Source organism: Corythoichthys intestinalis, chromosome 2 (genome assembly GCF_030265065.1).
Source record: "Corythoichthys intestinalis isolate RoL2023-P3 chromosome 2, ASM3026506v1, whole genome shotgun sequence".
In the NCBI taxonomy this organism is placed as follows: Eukaryota; Metazoa; Chordata; class Actinopteri; order Syngnathiformes; family Syngnathidae; genus Corythoichthys; species Corythoichthys intestinalis.
Window position 1 is genome coordinate 76,755,251 of NC_080396.1, and position 24,313 is coordinate 76,779,563.

The 24,313-nt window shown below is 38.6% G+C and overlaps 1 protein-coding gene across 9 annotated transcripts in view; it reads right to left on the reverse strand.

Moving 5' to 3' along the window:
• Positions 1-24,313, reverse strand: part of nphp4 (nephronophthisis 4) — a 461,721-nt gene that overhangs the window by 23,371 nt on the left and 414,037 nt on the right. For 8 of the 9 annotated variants that reach the window (XM_057860675.1, XM_057860682.1, XM_057860654.1 and 5 more), the window contains 2 exons: positions 20,057-20,236; positions 15,895-16,038 (listed from right to left, as the gene is read on the reverse strand). In XM_057860675.1, the coding sequence (XP_057716658.1) occupies positions 15,895-16,038; positions 20,057-20,236 (324 nt within the window). The remainder of the gene's footprint in view (positions 1-15,894; positions 16,039-20,056; positions 20,237-24,313) is intronic. The other variant, XM_057860671.1, reaches the window with a different exon arrangement.

The window sequence follows — 24,313 nt, forward strand, 5'->3', positions numbered from 1 at the left end:
CTCTCAACCCACCTATCTCACTCTTTCATCAGTCACACTGTACGTTCATGAACAGCAAAACACAACTGCTATATTAGAACCCGATTCAATAGATTATAATAATCATTATTTCTATTATTATTATTATTATTACTATTCCAGTTTGTAATTGCCATTTGTAATTGTTCCAGCAGTATTTATTAAAGGGTACCACGGATAGAAGGACATGTTGTTCTTAAAAGATAAATGTTAGTACGAGTTATAATAAGTTGATATTAAAACCCATCTTAATGTTTTCGTTTTAATAAAATTTGTAAAATTATTTTAACTAGTAGGTCACCATTGTTGTTGACGTCACATGGTACGCTACTGGACTTCCACAGTGTCACTCTTTTACTACATAAACATGTCATTGGTTCTGCGATTTCAATTTGAACCCGAGTGGAACAATAATGAGAAGGACAGCAAAAGCAAAATGAACAGGAAAGATGGGATGAGACAAGTAGCGTTCATGTGTTAAGTTCGCTCGTGACAGGACTGTTTGATGTCAAAAACTGTTTACCGATCTTCACGGTAAACTATTGTGTGATCCAACTTCCAATATTATTATGGAGATAGTTAGCATCTAGAGCTGTTGTGTGCTTTCCATATCATTAGGGTATACAGTGAAACACAGCAGTTTATTTTTCTAATAGCCCGTGCACAACATCACACAAAAACGTTGATGCAGCTTGCCTCTACCGAGACATCTTAGGGGCTCTGTGATCGAGAGGTTGCTGCCTTACCTCATTTTTGTCACATAAAAGCAGATGTCCATTGTTGATCATCCTGCCTGTGTTCTCAGATTTATCATACTTAATCAGATTTTGCACCTGAAGCTTGCTTCCCGGTGAATAAGCGACACGGAAAAAGAATAAATGTATTAAACTTAGTTTGATTGCTGGCTATTTGTATCATCTTCTACCCAATAGATTATAATTATTTTATTTTGCACAATGAGAGCTCAGAGGCAGAGAAAGGCGAGTGGACACAGGCGTTCAGATTCGTACCTCGGACGGCACTGTTTATTGGCATAAGCTTCGGCAACTACTTCTTCACAACATATGTAACATATTGTGAAAATACAACAAAAATAATATTCATATCTCTCAAAAAATAATGTCCACAAAAAGAAAAGCGCTTCAATCTGTAAAAATGAGTCCCTATTCTCACACAGTTAAACAACAATGCAAAGAAAACTAACATTCACAAATTCACAATCAAAATAGATATGCTAAATACACATAAAACTTACTCAGACTTTGGTCAAACGCTATTTAAACATTTTAGCAACTCGTTTAGCTCAACAAATATACTGGATGCCAATATTTACTCACAATATACAAACTATGTTGCTGGGAGCCATTATCAGGAGTCTTGTATGTTGTGAAGACAACATACAAATGAGGCACAAGGCACAATGGACCCGCACTAAAAAGGAAACTACGGCGTCAGTCGAGGGACTAAACGCACTCATTGGCTTGATCTCTAATAATTTCAAAACTTGCCATTGACACCTTGTGGTGTATTTAAATCACTACTTTTACATAGTTAAAGAGTGACACTGTGGAAATACGGCAGCATACCCATGTGACGTCAACAACAATGGCGAGCTACTAGTTAATTTCATGGTTCAAAGTTTTACAAATTTTATTAAAACAAACATATTAAAAGGGGTTTTAATATCTAATTACTATAACTCGTACTAACATTTCTCTTTTAAGAACTACATGTCTTTCTATTCGTGGTTCCCTTTAAGGATTTAGCATAGGTTTTGGGGCTGTGGAAAGAATTTATCAACTTATAATGTATTCTTATGGGGAAATCCCACTCAACATACAACCATTTCAACTGACAAACCAGGTCCTGGAACGACTTAAATTTGTATGTAGCGGTACCACTGTATCTAGGAATGAATAGATATGATACACTGTAGATAAGGTGATTATGGGGTACATGCACATACCTGTATACAGTGAGGAAAATGAGTATTTGAAAACCCTACAATTTTGCAAGTTCTCGCACTTAGAAATGATGAGTGGGTTTGAAATTTTCATGGTTGGTGCTTGTCCACCGTGAAAAACAATCTAAAAAAAAAATCCAGAAATCACAGAGAATGATTTTTTTAAACAATTTATTTGTATTACACTGCAGCAAATAAGCTTTTGAACACCTGAGAAAATCATTGTTAATATTTGGTACAGTAGCCTTTCATTACAATTACAGTGGACAAACGTTTGCTGTAACTTTTCACCAGGTTTGCACAGACTGCAGCAGGGATTTTGCACTACAGCTCCACACAGATCTTCTCTATATCAATCAGGTTTCTGGGCAGTCACTGAGAAACACGGAGTTTGAGCTTCCTCCAAGATTTTTTATTGGGTTTAGGTCTGGAGACTGGCTACCCCCCCCCCCCCCCCAACCCCCCACCCCAGAACCTTGATATGCCTTTTAACAAAGCCACTTCTTGGTTACTCTGGCTGTCTGCTTCGGGCCATTGTCATGTTGGAAGACGCAGTCACGACCCATTTTCAATGCTCTAACTGAGGGAAGGAGGTTATCCCCCAAAATATCACAATACATTGGCCTGGTCATCCTCTCCTTAACATAGTGCAGTCGTCTCGTCCCATATGCAGGAAAACACCCCCAAAGCATGATTCTACCACCCCCATGCTTCACCATTGGGATGGTCTTCTTGGGACTGTACTAATCATTCTTCTTCCTCCAAATTAAGACCAAAAAGTTTCATTTTGACCTCAGATGACTTTCCCCCATGACGCCTCTGAATCATACAAATGGTCAATGGCAAACATGTGCTGGTTTAAGTAGGGTACCTTCCGTGCCATTCATGATTTTAAACCATGACGACTTAGTGTATTACCAACAGTAACGTGGAAATGGTGGTCCCAGCTCCTCTCAGGTCATTAGCCAGCTTGTCCTGTGTAGTTCTTGGCTGATTCCTCACCATTCTTAGGATAATTTTGACCCTACGAGGTAACCCTTGCATGGAGCCCCAGTCCGAAGGAGACTGACAGTCATGTTTAGCTTCTTCCATTTTCTAATAATTGCTCCAACAGTGGATCTTATACCACCAAGCTGCTTGGGATTTTCACTATAACCCTGTCCAGCCTTGTAGAGGTCTACAATTCTGTATCTGGTGTCTTTGGACAGCTCTTTGGTCTGGACCAAGTTAGGAATTGGAGTCTTCCTGATTGTATGGGGTGAACAGGTGTTTATATGCAGCTAACCACCTCAAACAGGTCAAAAAGTCAGACACAAAAAGTCCACCTCCACTTTTTCATTGGACTTTTTAAAGGTGACTAACAGGTCTTTGAGGCTCACAATTCTAGCTAATAGAACCCTAACCCTAAACCCTTGTTCAAATACTTATTTGCTGCATGTAATAATATAATACAAATACATTGTTTAAAAAAAAAAAAAATCAAACACTGTGATTTCTGGATTTTTTAAAAATTTGTCTCTCAAATTGAACAGGCACCTACCATGACAATTTCAAACCCACCCATCATTTCTAAGTGGGAGAACTTGCAAAATTGCAGGGTGTTCAAATACTTATTTTCCTCACTGTATATGTAAAACCTTTTAATTAAGAAACTGATTACCCACAATTCACTCTAAACTTAGAGAGGTTTGAACCCTAAATCTAACTAGTCTTCCTTATATATAGAAAATGATATATTTATTTTGTCCTAAACTTAACTAGACCTGATGGATGGATGGATGGATTGATTGTTGGAATTAACTAGACTTTGTAATATTCATTCATTCATTCATTCATTCATTCATTTTCCATGCCGCTTTTCCTCACGAGGGTCGCGGAGGTGCTGGAGCCTATCCCAGCCAACTACGGGCAGTAGGCAGGGGACACCCTGAACTGGTTGCCAGCCAGTCACAGGGCACAAGGAGACGTACAACCATTCACGCACACACTCATACCTACGGACAATTTAGAGCAGGGGTCGGCAACCTATGACACGCGTGTCAGCACTGGCACGCGAAGGGTTAACCAGTGACACGCGAGCGCATGGCTAAATAATAAAAAAAAAAAAAAAAAAAAAAAAATTTTTTTTTTAAAACCTGAAATTAAGACATTTTTAGTTGCACGCCCTGTTATTTAGGGCTTTACAGGAGCGTCCCTCCCGACCCCTCTGCCTATAGCGTTATTTGCGAACAATTATGGATTTTGAGCACACTTCCAGCTCTTCAATTTCTCGATTCCTGCGCTCGTCGTTTTTTGTTTTTTTTTCCCCTCTGCGCGCTCAATTCAGCACCCGCTACTAACGTGTCACGAAGCCAACCAGTCAGAGAGCTGGTGGAAGTACACAGTGTTACCAATCTGCACTTTTTGGTACTGTTACTCCAAGCCCCAGCGTGGAGGCCGGCGGGCCAGTAAGCGAGTAGACAGCCGGCGAATCGCCGGCGTCCGTGCCGGGAGCCCCGTCGCTTTAACTTTGAATTGAGATCCCGATGTCACACCCTCGCCGCGGCGCAGAGGCCGGTCGCTTAAGATACGGGGCTGTACACCCCTGTCCCGGCGCATCGCAACACTCCGGTTGGACCCCGATTGCCAGCCGTCAGGTCAGGGCAGCGGGTGAAGCGATGCTTGCACTGTAGTATGGAGTGGACCGGCGATTAACGTGGCTCGTTGCCGTCGATTCGTCCGGTGCTTACTTCGGAGAGGTGGCAATGTGTATAAAAACACTGTGACGCGTTGGATGGCGTTTTACTGGAGACTTTTATTAAACAAAACAAAAACCAGCGGGAGACACAGCCTCTTCTCTCCTTTTCACAGCGCTCTCCGCTCTCTCTCAACACCTTCCTTCGCTCCCTCTCTTTTTCTCGCCCAGACGCTCAATTCTTCTTCTATGCTTAACTAGCAAGCTGATCATATTGTAGGGGACAGCGGCCCCTTGGGGATACCGGTAACAACTGGTTGCCTGGTTACTTCTGGTAGCTCTTTTTGTGCATTATGCCTCGAGAGAGTTGTGTGTCGCACAACAAGTGTCAAACGCCACTACGAGACAAAACATGAAAATTCATAGAAATCAGGGCCAAGGAACACATTAAAGTAGGTATCTTTTATATTTGTAACCTAAAATCTAAAATTGTGCATATAATTCACTGTTTAAGTTGCTAGTGAACAAGACAAAATGTAAGAGTCGGCTGTTCTGACTTTGAAGGCTCTCTGTACTGTGAGAGACTTGCACTGAGAATCACACCTGTTCCCCTTTGCGTGCTGTGGTGTGTGTGTATGTGTGTGATATGTTTGCATAAAATGGTGCAGCTGTACAGCTGTTATTACTGTTGCACTTATTTTCAAGTTTTGATATTTTTTCGACAATATGCATTAGTTTTTAGTTACTTGATGAAGACGAATGGTAGTTATACAAATTAAATGTATGTCCATGTTTTTTTTATTTGGAGTAAAATTACAGCTCTGCTGAATATAAAAATTCGGATGCGCGTCATCTTGGGGTGGCACACTGATTGACAAGAAAATTTGAAAGTGGCACTCCACACCAAAAAGGTTGCTGACCCCTGATTTAGAGTGTTCAATCAGCCTACCATGCATGTTTTTGGGATGTGGGAGGAAACCGGAGTTCCCGGAGGAAACCCACGCAGGCACGGGGAGAACATGCAAACTCCACACAGGAAGGCCAAGCCCGGGATTGAACCCTTGATCTCAGAACTGTGAGGCAGATGTGCTAACCACTAAGCCACCGTGCCGCCCCTACTTTGTAATATTATGATTTATATTATCCTATCGAACTTTAACTATATGACTAAAAGATGAATAAATCAATTTCTAAAATTAGATGCTGGAGGAATGGTTTCGTGTCCTCCCTGAAGACCTGCCCCCTGCGAGTATTGTGGGCTGCAGCTGGACCTACTTGCCGTTAACAGCGAAAAACGAGGGATCACTGTCCTGACTACCCAAACCACGTAAATTGATTTAATTGTGACGTAGTTTATTTTTCTTCAGTAATTCAATTAATCTTGCTCTCTTCTCCATTATAGATAGTGACAGATAAATGGCACTATAAATTGGATTAAAATCCCTGAACGCATTGATCTCTGCCGCGCTTTTGCCTCTGAAAATGTTTTTCATGATTACAAGGCCTATGGAAAAGGAGGCAAAGCACAACCCCTCAATTCCAAAATGCTGCTGGCAGGCTTAACACTAGAAGTCCCAGAGAATTCTGCTACTCCTAACAGTCCCAAGCAATGGCCAATTTGGCCTCTCCTCCCAAAAAACCCAGAGGTGGCCTAAATGACCCAAGTGCTTTTGAATTAGCAAGTCGTTGTCGGACAGACAACAGCCGTTCATATGGAAATGCAACCACTTGTGTTGGTATGCGGCCCAAAAGGAGGGGAACACACAACAGTAGTACTATTCATGTAATATTATGTGTCAGTTCAAGTCAAGCTACATTCATGGAGTTTTGCACATTTTAATAATGTGTATTGTTTTACGATTTTATTGTCGGAAAAAATATCTCTGACAGTGTATTTGTGGGGCCTTTATATGCTAGCAATATTTGTTATAACAGTATATTTGTGATGCCTGCAGAAAATAGAACATTGAATCAGTATCAAATGCAAAACTGAAATAAGAGTCTGACAAAGTTAATTTTTGTCTTTACTTCCTGGTATTTATTGATGCACAGGATTCAAACAAGAGTAATCATAGCAAATCAAAACTATCAAGTCAAAACGATGAAATACTATAGAAAACACACATAAATGTACCTCTAATACACCCTCTATCCTCTATACTGGACTTGTTGAAAGGTTATCAAGAATTTTTTGTTTTCCTGGGACTACTTGGTATACAATGAGGAGCAATTATTTGCACTCCTTGTGATTTTGCAAGTTCACCCACTTTGAAAAGAGGTGGAGGTCTGAAATTTCAATCATAGATGCATTTCCACTCATAGAGACAATCTAAAAAAATCCAGAAATCACATTGTATGATTTTTAAAATTTATTAGCTATATATTTTTATCTACTGGGGTACAGTTCATGCATTTGTGCACCTGAGAATCAGCAATAATTATGACACTCAAAGAGTTGTCATTCTACCTTAAAAAAAAGTCCACCTTTACCCCACCCGTTTGAGCTCATCATTGTCACCTGTGCACCCCACAGTCAGTTATAATCCACCCGCTACCATGGGCAATACCAGAGAGATTTCGAAAGGCACCAGATAAAAAAAATTGATTAGCTCCACAAAGCTGGAAAAGGCAAAGGACAACTGGAAAGCAGCTTGGTGAGAATAAATCAACAGTTGCATCAATTGTTAGAAAATGGAAAAGGCTAAACATGACTGATAATCTACCTTGGAATGGGGCTCCATGTAAAATCTCTCCTCGTGGGGCATCACTCATGATGGGAAAAGTGAGGGCTCAGCCTAGAACTACATGGTAGGAGCTGGTCAATGACCCGCAGAGAGCTGGATGCACTGTTTCAAAGGCTGCTGAAGCCAGTACATGTAAAGGCCTGTCTGAAGTTTGCAAGGGACCATCTGAATGATGAGGAGGGGTCATGGGAGAAAATCATGTGGTCAGATGAGACCAAAGTAGAACTTTTTGGTGCTAACTTTACTGTCGTTTGTGATGGGAAAAAAAGGCAGAGTACAATCCCAAGAACACCATCCCCATTGTGAAGTATGTAGGTGGAAACCTCATGCTTTTTGGCAAAGGGGATAGGACGACTCTATAAATCAGAGGATTAATGGTGCCATGTATCGTCAGATTTTGGGCCATGACCTCCCTCCCACAGTCAGGGACTTGAAGATAAGTCGTGGCTGGGTCTTCCAACATGACAATGATCCGAATCACACAGCCAAGCTGACCAAGGAGTGGCTGCGTAAAATGCATTTCAAGGTTCTGGAGTGGACTCCAGACATCAATCCAAGAATCCAGAAAATCTTTGGATAGAGCTGAAATTTGGTGTTTCTCAACGACAGCCCCGAAACCTGACTGATCTAGAGAAGATTTGTGTGGAGGAATGGGCCAAAATCTCTGTTTTCATATGGGAAAACCTGGTGAAGAACTACAGAAAGCGTCTGACCTCTGTGATTGCAAACAATGGCTGCTGCACTAAATATTAGCAATGATTTTCTCAAGGGTAAAAATACTTATGAACCCCAATAAATTACGAATAAATTATTGAAAAAAAAAGTCATACAATAAGAGTTCCGGATTTTTTAAAGATTATCACGAGAAGTCAATGGGGTTTTGGTGCTCTCTAATATTACCAAGGGTGTCCCATTTTGAGATCCGCCCCGAAGCCGAGCCTACCCTACCGCCTACCGCAAGCCGCATCCAATTTCTACCCCTTGGCCTTTCAAACGAAGCAATAAGGGGTAGGGCTTGAAACATCAGCCCTACGAATTGGGACACCTCTTTACACTCACGTACGTCATAAGTCCGTTCGGAAAGTTGTTACGTAACCAAAAGCAACGACAAAAAGTGCACTGAAAAACAAAACAAACATTACAAATGAAGAAACACAATGAACAATGAACTAACATTACAATTAGTGGTGTCGATTTTTTATTTATTATACCCCGATTAGTGCAATTTTATCGTGATTAATCTTTTTTTAACTATTACTTTTCTGACTGAAGAAAACGCATTGAGAGTAGATAATACTGGTCATCAGCTGTTAGAATATTGTTTGGATGTGTCAAGCTTGTTTCATTTAATTTAAGCAAAGCAAACAAAACAAACACTGGTAACTAACGGAAGGGTCCACAACACATGCACATAGATGTGGAGCACTAGTTCAGTTTAATTTAATTTGGTTTCAAATTCAATGTAATATTTACACCATTGTATGAAACCTGAATGATGGCTTGTTTCTGAACCAAGAGTGGTATTTACTAATCTTGCATATTTTTTTCGCAGCAATTTCATGTGTGATGCTCTTCATTTCACCACTGTGTCTTGGTGTGCTTAGTTGTATTATTTCTAAATATCTATGCACATAAATGTATATCCACAGCAAATTGTTAATTGATCTTTTTGAAATTGTTTTTTTTAACATGTAGAGGGTATTCAAACAAATACATCCGAATGAATTAGAATTATTAAAATACTGTTAATAAAATATTCTCAGAAGTTTAACAGTTTAGTGTCAAGTAAGAAATAAGTGTCTGAGTAAGTCAGGCTACTTTAGCTGAGGCGGGGGTTGGGCGAAAAAGGCTCGTCAGGCTACTTTAGCTGAGGAGGGGTAAGGCTGCTTTCTCTTTCGCCCAACCCCCTCCTCAGCTAAAGTAGCCTGACTAGTAGACACTTATTTGTTACTTGCCTACTGTAGGTTGATAAATTAGTAGGTAGATTTGTGTATGTCTTAGTCAATCCAAAAAAAAAGGTTCCTTCAATCAAAGTATATATTTTCATTCGAAGAGCACCACACATGAAATATATATATATATATATATATATATATATATATATATACATATATATATATATATATATATACATATATATATATATATATATATATATATATATATATATATATATATATATATATATATATATATATATTTTTTTTTTATGCAATTGCTATGTTATGACAAAATAAACACCTGATCATTTTACCACCTTAGGAAAGGATCGGCAAACATATTGTTCCTTTGTTTTTTGGTGAGACTTATTAATTAGGACTCAAAATAAATAATTGAGGTAGGCGTAGGGACCAGCCCTGAGCAGTTGCTTTTGAACACACTGAAACAATGACTGAATGTTGAATTATCAGTCCTACTTATGAAGATGGTATGTCCTGTATCAGAATTTAAACAAATACATATAAAAACAAATTTCCCATTTATTTTCAATGGCAAGTAATCAAAGTCCCTGTGATTTTTTTACCATTTATCATGACAGCCCAATGAGATTGTATACCACTAACTCTCATATAGGCGAATTTAAAATAAAAAAAATGTAAAAAATCTGACCTACGTTTTTTGGGGGAGGAATGAAAAAATCAATTCAATCAGTTAACATAAACATCTTTGATGTGAAATGTTTTCTATTGTATATTTGTAATAACGTGTAGAACATGAAAAGTAACATGAGTTTTTTTGCTGAGTAACAAATTACTCTTACAATGAGGTAACTGAGTTACTTCTCCCAAAAAGTAATTTAGTTAGTAACTTGTAACTAATTACTTTTTTAAGTAAGATCGACAACACTGTGCAGTATATATTCCCTTCATAATAATTAGGACTATTAGGACATTCAGTCATTGTTTCAGTGTGTCAAAGAAACTGTTCAGGGCCGCTCCCTTCCACATTCTCATGACACAAATTCTGTTTCTGTTTTTCTCAAAGGTTTTCTACACGTTTTTTCGTACTAACTTCAGACAAAATGGCCACAATTCATGCTCCATTAGATCCAGTCATTCTAAACTATATACATGATCTCGCTTTAAACTCAAATTGCAGTTCTAAAACGTTTTTTTGCAAAAACAATGTACACATTTGGGCCATTTTTTTCTGTTTTTCTGTGTGGAGTATAGGAGAATTAAGTTAAAAGTTTGTAAAAAGCGTAAAACTCCATAAATAAATGTAAATTAATAAATGTAGCTTGACTTGAACTGACAAAAACTATCACATTAAGTGTGCAACCGTGGTATGTTCCCCTCCGTTTGGGCCGCATTCTAACACAATGTATGTCTAGTGGTTGCATTTACATATGAATGGTTGCTGTCTGTCGGACAACGACTTGCTAATTCAAAAGCACTTGGGTCATTTGGGCCACCTCTGGGTTTTTTAGGAAGAGAGGCCAAATCGGCCATTGCTTGGGAATATTAGGAATATTTGTCTTGAGGAAGGGCCGAGTCGGCCTCTGCTGGGTTTTCTAGTGTTAATGGTTTATTTGACACCTGGAGCATTGCTAACCATTTGGAATAAAGCAAAGGGCCCGCCTCCATCCCCCAGGCTAATTGATGCATCCTGGACAGGAGCGGCATTGCTACTGAATAGTTTGTGTGGAAAAAAAGAAAAGATTTCCATCGCATTTCACTGGTTTTATCATTAATAGGTTTTGTCGTTTGTTTATCTCTTTTATTTCATCTCATCAAAAGGTTCGCAATAACACTAATGACTCCTCTGCTTGTGGGTGACTCAAATAGGCTTTCAGTCATTTTCTTTTATAATGAGGGTATTTAAGCTTTTTCTGAGCAAAGTCGAAATATACCTACATATTAGTATCGTGGAATACTATACATAGGCTAACCCAGGAGCAGGAGTCGGCAACCTTTAACACCCATTTGGAGTTGAAACAATTACTCAAATTTAAAAATTGATCGAGGAATTTTTTTCGCCTCGAGGTATCGTTTAATTTTGCCAGCTCTAACTGTGACCGTTTGCCCAGACTACTTTTAATACGGCACAACACGCTGATGTCCCATGCGTACAGGAAGAAGACAGAGGCGGCAGAAATATTTGATTCCAACCATGCATGAATATAGAGATAACAACGAAGAAGCTGACTAAAGAGAAGAGAAAGGCACCAAGAAAAAGCAGAAAATGTAAAAAGTGTGGGAGGATTTCAAGCTGGAAACCAGGGCGAACTGTAAGACAGCGCTTGCATAACACTACAGCACGTCTTCAATGTCGCAGCTCCAACGAAGGCACCCCGTTTACTCCGAGAGCGGAGGAGCGATAAGGTAAAATTAAGTTAACGTAGCGCTAATAAATAAGATTGACGTTACTGTACCTTGCTAACGTAACATTAGCCATGCGGAGGGCTAGGTTTCTATTAATTATGACTACTGTGTCTTTCATACAGACTTTATTTAATCTGTAAAAACACAGCACTGTAGAGTGATGAGGGTGTAAAATAAAAACATAATAAAGCTACCAGTCAATTTTAGCTTCGTAGTCATTGATGGTTAAACATCAAGTAGCACTGGTGCCTAAGTGCACCAATACAGCAGGTATCATGGATTTATTTTGAACACTGCAAAAACTCAAAATCCTATCAGGACTTACAATTTAGACTAACTTAAAACTTAACTAGAATTTAAAATTAGCTTGACACAAATGGAAATTCAATTGAAACACGTGGGAAAAACACTTAATTTTTAAGTGACGTGTATTATCAAACGTGATGAGATTTTTAGGTAAGAAATAGGACTTTTCTTAATAGACAAGTTTCCTGAGCAAAAATTGGGCAGCGCCATCTTTGACATTTTCTGCTATGGAGTTCGGGTTTTGACAGAACACCATGAATTGAAGTAGACAAAGTATTAAACTGCCAAATCAAACCAGAGGAACCCACGGATTATCCAAAAATGGATTCAGCACGACGTAGATGACACTCCTGGACTTTCTGTGCTGTGCTTGGTTGTGTGAACTCCTGGAAGCTCCTATATATATATGTATATATATATATATATATATATATATATATATATATATATATATATATATATATATGCTTGGAAGTGGAAATTTTCGAACAGCGTCCAGCTTCAAAGGGGCAGTGTGGATTTAAATCGCCATATGCCTTCAATTGAAACTCGCAGCTTCAACTCTAAATGAGCCACCAAAAAGATTACATGTTGTTCTGATGTCTGATGTTTATTCTTAGAACTTTGTTGATCGTTCCTGGACAAAATTTTAATGATCCGTGCAGCCTGTGTTAACATGGGGTGTAGATTGATACGCCGGCCACTTGGGTGACCAAAATGAGGCGAAATTACAAATAATAATACAGTTGCCGAATGCAGAAGGGCGGACACGGATTTGGTTGTATTATGAGCTCATGGCACATGTACATATAAACACAAATAGTAAGTAATTCTTTTCAATTGGAGATATTGATTGCAATAAAACTTTTGGGCAACATGATTCCATTTCTTGTTTTATTTAAAACTATTGGTGCATGTACAAAACAGGTCAATAAATCACAATTTATAAAACTTGTTGTAGATGAGTGTTTGTTTTCCATTTCTTTATCATTGAATAACTACATTTAGCAAAGTTGATGATGTCTCAGCTATGACGCAACACACAGAATTGTAGCCAAATTGAGCATAAATGTACCTGTTATTGCTTTGTGGTGGCACTGTCTTGGTTCCATATCTGCCTCCATGAACACAAAATTATGTATTCATCCATATTCATGTATTAGGATACATTCAACTTGATGCTTCAGAGATTTTCAGGTCCCTGATGAATACAAAACTATTGTGATTGTTGCGACTCTTAGCCATTTCTTCATATTGTCCTCCCATGTCGTAATGATGGCAAATGGATGCAGCATTTCCAAATAGTCTTTTTTGAGAGATTTTGATGAGTTATGCCACTCCAGCTCCACTCTTGTTTCGGTTGGAAAAAGTGTAAAATGGAAGTCGCGAGCAACAATGCGGAAGTAAAGCAGAAGTACCTCGGAAACTTGTCTATAAGATTTTATGTTTTTTGAGTGAAAGCAGTGAATTTTTGTGTTTTCAAGTCTCATCTGAGACGCAATTGTTGGCTGTTTTCAACAATGTAAATCTAAAATAAAGACATTGATTGTCTATAAATGGTTCAATACTAGGTGAAATGTCTTTGTGTTCTTATGTATATATGTATAATTGCTTTTTACCTAGAAAAAGACTTGATTAATCGATGGAATTTGCAGTAGATACGCGATTACTAAAACTAAATAGCTGCAGCCCAACACCCAGTCAACCAGTTTTCACGGAAAAGAACACTGGGAGCACACTTACACACTTACCGAGTGAGTTAATAAATACACGTTTCCTAATGTAATTCCACGAGCATTAATACTGTATATCAGAGGCGATTGCTCTAAAACTGCAAGGGAAGCTCAGCTCCGAGACAAGACGAATCACTGGCTAAAGGCTGGGTTTATCCCGCCCATCGGACGCCTTGCGTCTCTGGGAGTCCATGAGCAGCACGTTGGGCTCGGCTGGCCCGGACGCTTTGGTTCTCTGCATGATAATTGGATGATCTGTCTGAGGCTGAATCCCTTTTTGAGTATCAGCGAAATGAGCTAATCAGTGATCATGTCCTATTAAAACCTGCGGGAGGCATTTTTCAATTTGGTATTTGGCATTAAAATGGTCACATTGTTTCGAATCGAATTGGTTCGAATATTTAAATTCGGAGCTTTAAAGTGCCTACGAAAAGCAAAAGCATGTATTTTACATTTCATGCGGTATTTTATGCTCCTGAATAAAATGGACTTCTTGGATGTGTGTGGAAGCGATCGATTTATTTATTAAAATTTTTAAATCCTGCGCCATGAAAATCACTTCCTGGATTGAGGAAGAAAGCGAATGTGACATCAGCGGACTAACCATCTTCACAATACAGCCGTTAGTATCGTATGCAGAAGGACTGCGAATTAATTCGTTTATTTTTTGCATCACGCCAGCCCAATGTGCTGCAGGGTTTTGTAGCTGCATCAGGGAGAGGCGTGTGAGCTTTTTTTGGGTTTGAAAAAGTTCCCGTTCACTGCGGAGAATGGCAAAAAAAAGTCCAACAACTGTGGGACCATTGGACCGACGAGGAAGTGAGTAATAAATAATTAATAAGGAGGTGGCTTGCATTTTATGAGTGACAATGCTCCCTGTCCACCGGCTGTCATTCTACAGCTGCATCCCCTGCAACGAGCACTCCTGTCAGGGCCGCAGCAGGGGAACGGCGATCCGAAACTTGCTTGCCGCCAGGGGCTGGCCGATCGGTGAAGACAATCAACCCCGCCGCCATGTGTGACATGAGGCGGAGTGGTTTTGTGTGATTTTTAGTTTTCGAAAGGCGAGAAAAAGACTTGGAAAAGCCGCTCGGTTAGGGTTAGCATGTCGGCTAGCTGTCATGCCTCCTGTTTTGTTTACGCTCTTTCCTCCGTCCCCGAAGCCGGACTAACTCCGGTGGCCTAAAATATCGTTCGGCAGTTTTGACCATTATGCAGTAATTTTCCCCCTGTCGTACTGAATAAATGCATTTTTAATATTTCATATTCCATTTAGCACAGGACTGTAGTCTGTCATTACAATACCATTTATTTAACAACTGGAGAAAAATACTTAGATAAAAAGAATATCCAGTAAAAATGTTGGAGTAGAGAGATTGAAACAATGACGATATTTTGCTGCTCTCTGTCGTATTTTCCCAGTTCTGAAACGTCCCCCGCAAAGGGGTGAATTCTAAATCAGCTGAAATCGTTACCCTGCCGATGTCATCATCCAGCTGCGAACGCTATAATGACAGAAGGGGCGAAACAGCAGATTAGAATACTAATTTCTCGTCATCTGCGCTTTGCCAAATCGTTGTATATAGTCGAACCATCTCAAAATATGATTTTAATGTAAATAATATTGAACTTTTTTATGGTGTCATAGGCACTTTAGCTCGTTGTACTCTATATGGCAATAAACGCTTTCTGTTCTATCTCGCTACACTACCGCCAGATTAGTTAGTTGTGGAATTATAGTTGGCCGTTTAGCCAGTAAAGGGTAGGTTTGGATTTTGCGTTTGCCAGTAGAGAGCACTGCAGAATTATTGTTGCCTAAAGGTCACAAGTTAGCTAGTAGTTTGCGGCTTAAGCCTTTACAGCACACGTGGTTGTTATGCTATTTCTTTTAATCCCTGAAAAATTAATGTAATGATGTGTTCATGTATGTTAATAACCTATTCATGCCAATGGCAGATTTACCATGAGATGGATTGATTTGATTAAAGGGAAAGTGTAAAAGATTACATTAAACCTTGAGGGGTCTACTATGATGAAACATTTCCAAAACATATGTATTTTTAGGGGATTTTAACTATATTTCTAGTGCACTTTTGCCTACTTGGACTCCCATTTTCTGGTCTAATCTCACCTGGAATTTATTCTCTTTGAACTGGAGCAAATCCGGACGGTCCGAATGGAGAAGGAAAGTGCGGCTGCTGGTGTAAGGGTTGGCGTAGGTGATTTTTTTGGAGGTGCCTCTGCCCTCATTCAACGGAACACAAACCTCAAATGCCTGTACACAAACAAGTTTACACATCAATTTAACAGAATAGTCATACGTTCCTGCGCAGAGACCCAGAAAAGCATCATCAGCATGTAAACAAAACCCTTCTACAACATCTTCTGTATTATTTATCTTAATCGTGTTCTGCCAAATCCCTGCGTTTGCTTTGTGGTCTGCATTGCTGAGTTATTTATGAATATTTAAATGTAAATGGAACACATTTTAAACTTGACGCAAAATAGCATAAAACCGTGTGTAAACCTAAGAGCTACACTGCAAATTTATAACATCTTAATGAGATTATTTTTCATAAATCTAGTTAAACAATTTCATCCATGTTGTTTTGCGTGTCAAAGACTTGTTAACAGATTAATGCGTCAGATTATTCCACTTCAGGTACATTTTCCATTTCCATGAAGCCCATACATTTGAAAGGTTGGTCATTTTTAACCTAAATCAAGAAACATATGCTTTCAAATAATATTTTAAACAATATCTATTCTTGAATGAGGAGCATTTCTGACAAACAAGCTTTTTTTTTTTTCAAGATTAACTATACTAATATATTGCTTAAAATAAATCTGGTAAATTTATTTTCAGAAAGCTATTTTCTTATCTGAAGAAATTTAAGTGAGCAAAATTTACTTGAAAAACTGACGGATAATTTACTTATTTCGAGTACATTTAGACTGAAAACAAGGGAATTTAACTAGTTTCAACCCTTTAAGACCTGGGCCTATTTTGTCCGGATTTGCATGCCTTTGATGTTGCCTTTATATTTCAAATAAAAAATTGTTCACAATGGCCTGGTTGGGTCGCTTTTTTCAGGACACCATAACCTTGATGTTGTTTTCTTCAGTGACCAGTTATAATCAACATACTGGTCCCAAAAAGACAAAAAAATCCCACATTAATTTTTTTCAAATTTGTAAAATTGATGTCCCATTGACAACCAAACATGCTCAACGAAACGTTTTGAAGCCTGATAATATTAATTCAACTTGTTAGGATGAACAATCAACAGAAAAAAATGAGACTGAATAGTTTGATATTTGATAATTCAACAGAGTTCATCAGCAGGTATGGTCATCGGCGTAGGTTTGCAAAGGCACGGTACTGACATAACACTTTTAAGCGACCTTATTTGCATTATGTAATGACTTTAGTTATGTAGGTAATTTAGATTGTTTTCCATATGTTCTAAGGATCTAATTGACCTGACCATTATTAAGTGAATTACAGTACTTTCATTATGTTCAGACTTACATTGACCCCTTTGCACTTGCTGAATGGGCCAGTCCTTTTTTGTTCCCCTCAAACGCCCCCACACGCATTCAGTCTGACAGAAATACAACTTTTCCACCCCCTTCGAAGACAAGGGATATTACAGTGGGGAGAACAAGTATTTGATACACTGCCGATTTTGCTGGTTTTCCCACTTGCAAGCCATGTAGAGGTCTGTAATTTGTATCATAAGTTCTCTTCAACTGTGAGGGACGGAATCAAATACAAAAATCGAGAAAATCACATTGTATAATTTTTAAATAATACATTTGTATTTAACTGCATGAAATAAGTATTTGATACATTACCAATTAGTAAATATTTCGGCTCTTAGTTCTTTTTTAAGAACCCCTCCTGTTCTCCACTCATTACCGGAAGTAACTCCACATGTTTGAACTTGTTACCTGTATAAAAGACACCTGTTCACATGCTCAAACAAACAAACTCCAACCTCTCCACAATGGCCAAGACCAAAGAGCTGTGTAAGAACATCAGGGATAAAATAATAGACCTGCACAAGGCTGGGATGGGCTACAGGAAAATAAGCAAGCAGCTTGGTGAGAAGGTAACAACTGTTGGAGCGATTATTAGAAAATGGAAGAAGTTCAAGTTGACGGTCAATCTGCCTCGTTCTGGGGCTCCATGCAAGATCTCACCTCGTGGGGCATCACTGATCATGAGGAAGGTGAGGGATCAGCCCAGAACTACACGGCAGGACCTGGTCAATGACATGAAGAGAGCTGGAACCACAGTCTCGAAGAAAACCATCGGAAACACATTACGCCGTCATGGATTAAAATCCTACAGCGCACGCAAGGTCCCGCTGCTTTCATGCAATTAAATGCAAATTTATTATTTAAAAATCATACAAAGTGATTTTCTGGATTTTTGTATTAGATTCCGTCCCTCACAGTTGAAGAGAACTTATGATGCCAATTACAGACCTCTACATGCTTTGCAAGTGGGAAAACCAACAAAATCGGCAGTGTATCAAATACTTGTTCTTCCCACAGTAGAAGTTTTTTATTCCCCGCCAGCAGCAGCCACTGTAATGTAAAAAGACGTCAATGTTTTGGAGGTGGGGAACAAACCACTACTTTTGCTACTGAAAGTCTGCATCAGAGTTAGCATAACATTAATCCGTGTGAATTTCTCGAACTTGAGAGGGAAGCTGCGCTGAAAGAAATATCCTCATGTACCAGAATGTTCTTTACATATTTATTTTGCATTGATCATTTAGCCCATCAATTAATTAGGTTCATATTCATGACAAATATAGCCCTGACACCCGTTCACCCAAACTGTTTGGTCTTATTTATTCCCCGTCCCCAGCAAAACGTGTTTTGGAGAATATCTCTTTGTGAAGTTAGGTATTGCACCATCACTGTCTAAAAAGTATATACATACAATACAATTAAGCTTCTTGGACACACACATTTATATACAAATTGAAAAGATTCATACTGAAAAAAAAAATCTAACATTGAAAAGAAGTATTTTCAAAAATATTGACAATAAACTTCATTTTTTCAGGCATGCCACTCAGTTTCCCCTTGAACAACACACAAGGCTACATCATACACTACGTCACATAGCCCACTCTGCCGTCATTTGCGCACTGCACATTGGGTCAGCCTGCCACTCCTCTCGCTCGCTGACTCATCCGAAGAAAACAACGACAAATCTGACCCATCCTATTCCTCGAGTTGAAGAAAAGAAGCATTAGTTTGCGCTAAATTTAGTTTCTAATTCATTCCGCAATTTTCAAAGTCGCTCGCTCAATCCAACCGGCCGTCGCTCGCTATCTCGCCTCCCTTTCCTTATGTGGCGCCTCACTCTTCAATTTATTAGAAATGTTCACGTTACGTCCGTCCTTCGTGACCTCACAATGGCTCCTGTGATATGTTGTTTTTCATGGTGCAAAAAAATGGAAATATGGACATCAACACATGGTCCATGCAGCGTTTAAATGTTTATTCATGAGGGCAATAAAACTATAAAACTCAAATGACATTATCTCCACTTTTACTTGGTCGATTGACTTCAAGTAAAAACGGGTGTGGACCTCAACTTCCGCACTTTCAAACGAGATCAACCACTGGTACGTGGGTGACGTAATTACATCATGATGAGGCTTCAAAGATGATATGTGCGAACGTGTCGATGCAGACATGTCCGGTATTAAAGGGAGGTGTGTTTTTGCAGTGCAGAATAAGGTACACTTCTATACTGCACCATACTACACACACCTCCTTAAAACTAGTTAAATTTTGCAATGTACCAACTTCTACACTCCAAAAACATTGCTTGACTAGATTTAAAAAAATAATCTCATTAAGATGTTATAAATTTGCAGTGTAATAACGAGTTACATTTACTTGAGTAACCTTTTGAGAAAAATTTACGTCTAGGAGTAGTTTTGCCATGCAATACTTTTAACTTTACTTATGTCAATTTGTGACGCTACTCTTACTCTGCTACACAGTCGTTACAATTTTCCTTATTCCTTTACTTTTACTTGATTAATATTATTTTGAAGTAACGCCACTCTTAGTTCAGTTAGTATTCTCTGCATATTAGCAACTGAAAGAAGAACGTTGAGTCAGTCGCACAGAATGGGACTCAATGAACAGATGCCGAGGTCAATATGTGAAATTGATGAAGACGTCAGTGCTTTTATGATGAAAGGCAACAAAATGTCTAGTTTTAAATGTCTGTGAGAATGCTCCTTCAAACTTTTCACCTTGGACAGCACAGGATGGAGGACATTGAGGCACAGTAGCCAAGCAGTGACTAACTGCCTCCGCTCCACATCCACTGCATTCACATACAGGAAGCGAGTGCCTGGATGCCATGGCTGCACCATCACCTGGAGCTCCTGCAGTCCCGCAGAGGGCAACATGAAAACACCTCCAGGGTTGACCTGTGGAGAAAGTCAGGAGAAAATACACTGATTTTGAAAATGTGATACTTTTCCAAAGCAGTGCACGATACTAAAGAGCAGGGGTCCCACCATTTTTTGACATCTATTTTAATAGTTGATGAACTGACATTGATCTAAAAGTTGTCCGAACCCTCTATTTTTGGACAGCCTGCCTCAGTTGGTGTTGTTGTCACCTTAACTGAGATGTTCTTCGTTCGATTCCGCCACCCTGGTGACTATGTCGAAGTGTCCTTGAGCAAGGTACTGAACCATGCATTGCTTCTAATGCTGCATCAACAGTAGGGGAATAAGGAAATATCGTTAAAGCGCTTTTTTTTTCTTAGTCGCATAAACAGTACCTTATTGTACCTCACAGTAACTTTTTATCTAACTTTATTCATATGACCTGTTCTCACTAAACGTTAAGTTGTTCAACTTGACGGACTGCATACAAGGCAATTGTGCTTTTTCAAGCTTTTTAGTTCCTTCACTTTTGGCAACTTCTAAAGCTATAACACACGTATGTACACTTTTTTCAAAATGACACGCATTTAAACAATAAAACACTTGGCACAAAACAATTGGTGCTCAAACGTCCATCTAGTCTAATCAATATGTAAATTTTAGTACATTAAATTAGCCTAATTTGCCACACAAAAGTTTGGAATGCTACGAATGCTAACGTATTTAGAACTCTAATAGCAAAACGCTCACACGTAACTCCACAAACTGGAGTTGTAAACTTAATTACAAATGCATGCACAAACATAATTAACTGAAACAACTTACAGCATGATGTGGGCCAAATCAGAGTGCAGCTATCCTTTATCCATGTCAGACATCTGAGTCTGCTTTTCAATTATATAGGCGACAGTACGGCAAGACCCAATGCTACCAGCAGAGGGCAGTGTATACTCCATCATTAAACAAAATACTTTTAGACTTTTTAGATAGTTTTTTTTTTTTTTTTTTAGAATTACTTAGAGGGTTATTTCCAATTTATGCGGAAATTCCGGTTACGTCGCCAGAGTATGAACGGAACTTGTTCGTAACCCGGGGATTACCTGAATATGAAACTAAAAATTATAACTGACAATTGATTCTAGAGCAAGGTGCCAACAGCCAAATGAAATAGCAAGCAATGGCTGCCGACGTTAGCCCGTCTTTTAGCACTCCGTGTTTGCTAAGAGCTTGAGTAGTCATGTAATAACATCTGTAGAACGAGATGGAACCTAGCAAACTAGTTACAATTAAGAGCCAATAGGGCAGGCAAGCAGAGGACATCTAAGCAAATTTAATATATTTTTCGTAGAGCTTGGAAGGAATTAGGTGATTTACATGTAAAATACGATTCATTATATGAAACCCACTCCGGAATGAATTTAGCATCTTGTGGTACCACTGTTTGTTATATTTCAATGTTGTATGTAAAATACAAAATTGTAGAGTTGTCCCATGATGACTTTTTAACTGATATCCCGATGTTGTCCAACTCCCGAAATCCAAGACCTATATCAAACGGATGATACCCTCATGCGGTCATGGACTTATCATGGCTAATTGTATGGTCATACCCCAATGGATTTTTTAATAATGATTAACGTAACAACTTCAAGGTTTTCCAAATAAACATTCTGTAGAAAATAAGAAAACAAAATTAAAATTATGTGTATCATTACTATTCTTAGTGGCTATTTCTTTCTGGTAACACAGTTGCTATATGTGATGAGTTTGATGAGTTGATTTTTAATTTTATTTGTGCACCATGAATGCAAATGGTCTTTGCTCACTTAACAAATCCCAAGCATTTGAGTTTGGAGACATTTCTAGAGGTCATTCTAAGCATAGCTACTGTGCTAAGTGGTGACCAGCCCATGTACAAAGGCTGCAGGCTTGTACGTGAACTCTTAAGCCAACATACTGTACATATTGGCGCAAAAACAATATTTTCTAAAATAATTTTAAATGCTTTTATCGGCCGACACTATCGGCTACCCGATAATTGGCAAAATTGTTTATATATTTTGTTTTTATGAGAGAGAAAAAAAATCTAAGCTCAATTTTGGATTTCTCACCCAAAAACGTGTTGAAAACAGCTCTCAGACCTACAACAAGTGTGACTATTCGTCTATCAAAATAATCTTTTGTGGCAGCCCTAGCAACAATCAACCAAAAGGATAGGCTGGTGAAAAAAGCAGGAGGACAGAAAACCAGTGAGAACAGTGAGTAATTAGCGAGAACAAATTTAACGAAAGACAGCAACTTGCAAGAATGAGAATTACTGCTCAGCACTTTTTCCCCTGTCAAATCTGCAGAGAAAAAGCAAAACTATTCTCTGGTGGTGAGGTTTATCCTGTTTTATAAGACTCCTCCACTACGTTCCGCAGCGACTCAACCTGCTGAGAGTCACTTCAAAGCATACTGCTGTGATGCATATGCCGGAATCTTTTAAAAATACATCTGTCGCTTTTTTTTTCTTTCAGGCCGTACCCTACTTCTTCAAGGAAAACAGCCTCTGTATTACTACAGTATGAACGCATGATAATTCAATCACACGCCTTTATTTTTAACAAGCAATACACATTCACGGGGCTTGTGGTGCAAGATGTTCTTTATTTGTAAACATTCTCTTCAGTAGAGTTCATCCTTATTATGGGATGGCCTGGTCTTCAGTCAAACGCAGAGGTGGGTAGTAACGTACTCCGTTACATTTACTTGGGTAACATTCTGAGCGTATTTTTACCAAGCCATACTTTTTACTTTTATTTGTGAAGAAAAAAACGCTACCCCAAGTCTGCTACTTTGGGATACACAAGAGTCGTTACGTTTTTCCTTTTTATTCTCCTAGTACATACTAGATTTCTTTTTTTTTTCCAGCGATGCCAAGAGTAGCTCTACGAATTTCATCAATGAGACATCGCAACAATAATCACATCACTCCATTATACCAATGAGACGCAAGCTTGCCGTTCTATGAACACGCCAGTCTATTCAATCACGTGGCGTCTTTAAAGCCATAGAGCGCTGCCCTCAACATGACTCGAAAGCGCGGATTAAACCTCTCTCCCAGGATTTATTTGGCGCCGATTGCTGACGGAAAAGTGGATATATGATCCTTTTAATTTCATAATAGTAACTATGAAGGAACTATTTAATGTTCAAACTAGGAACTATTTTTTCCACGAGAGGGCACTCATGCTGTTTGGACGAATAATGCTTCATTTCTGTCATTTATTTTTCTCTCGGCGGAATGTTATTTTTTTTGTTTTTTTTTTGTATTTCTTTTGCTTAATGTGTTTCTGTAATGGGTTATTGTACAGTATCATTATAACAGCATTTTATCTTCAGGGTCAAGCAAAATGATCTGACACGTTGGTAGGATAGATAAAAGCCAAATAAAGTAAAGAAACAAAAAAGTGTTTATACTTTCAAATAGTACAGACACTGCTGAGCAAAAGTATTGGCTCCCCTGCAATTCTGTCAGATAATGCTCAATTTCTCCCAGAAAATGTTTGCAATTACAAACTCTTCATTTATTTTGCTTGCAATGAAAAAACACAAAAGAAAATGGATTTAAAAAAAAAAAGAAATTGAATCATTATCATTTTAAACAAAACTCCAAAAATGGGCCTGACCAAAGTATTGGCACCCTTTGAAAAATCATGTGATGCTTCTCTAATTTGTGTAATTAACAGCACCTGTTATTTACCTGTGGCACATAACAGGTGGTGTGTGGTGGCTACCACTACCACCACAATTTAGTGTTTCAAGATTTAGTCAATTATTTCTGTAATATGTTTTTGGACATGTATTTTCTAATGGGTGAACAGTTAGTTGATATTTGTCTGAATGTTTACTAAACTGTATTTTGTAATCTGAGGTAACGACCACAGCTGTGTACGATCTGGCACCTACCATCCTGGAGGTGGAAAATTGAAGTTGCTTTAATTATGACTGTTTGGGGTAAAGTTTTAAATGTTTGTTTTAATGCACATTAGTTAATCATTGTTTGAAGTTAATGTATGTATTTTTTGCATCTGGTGTTGTTGTACTAAGTTGACAATGTTTGGTTAATTT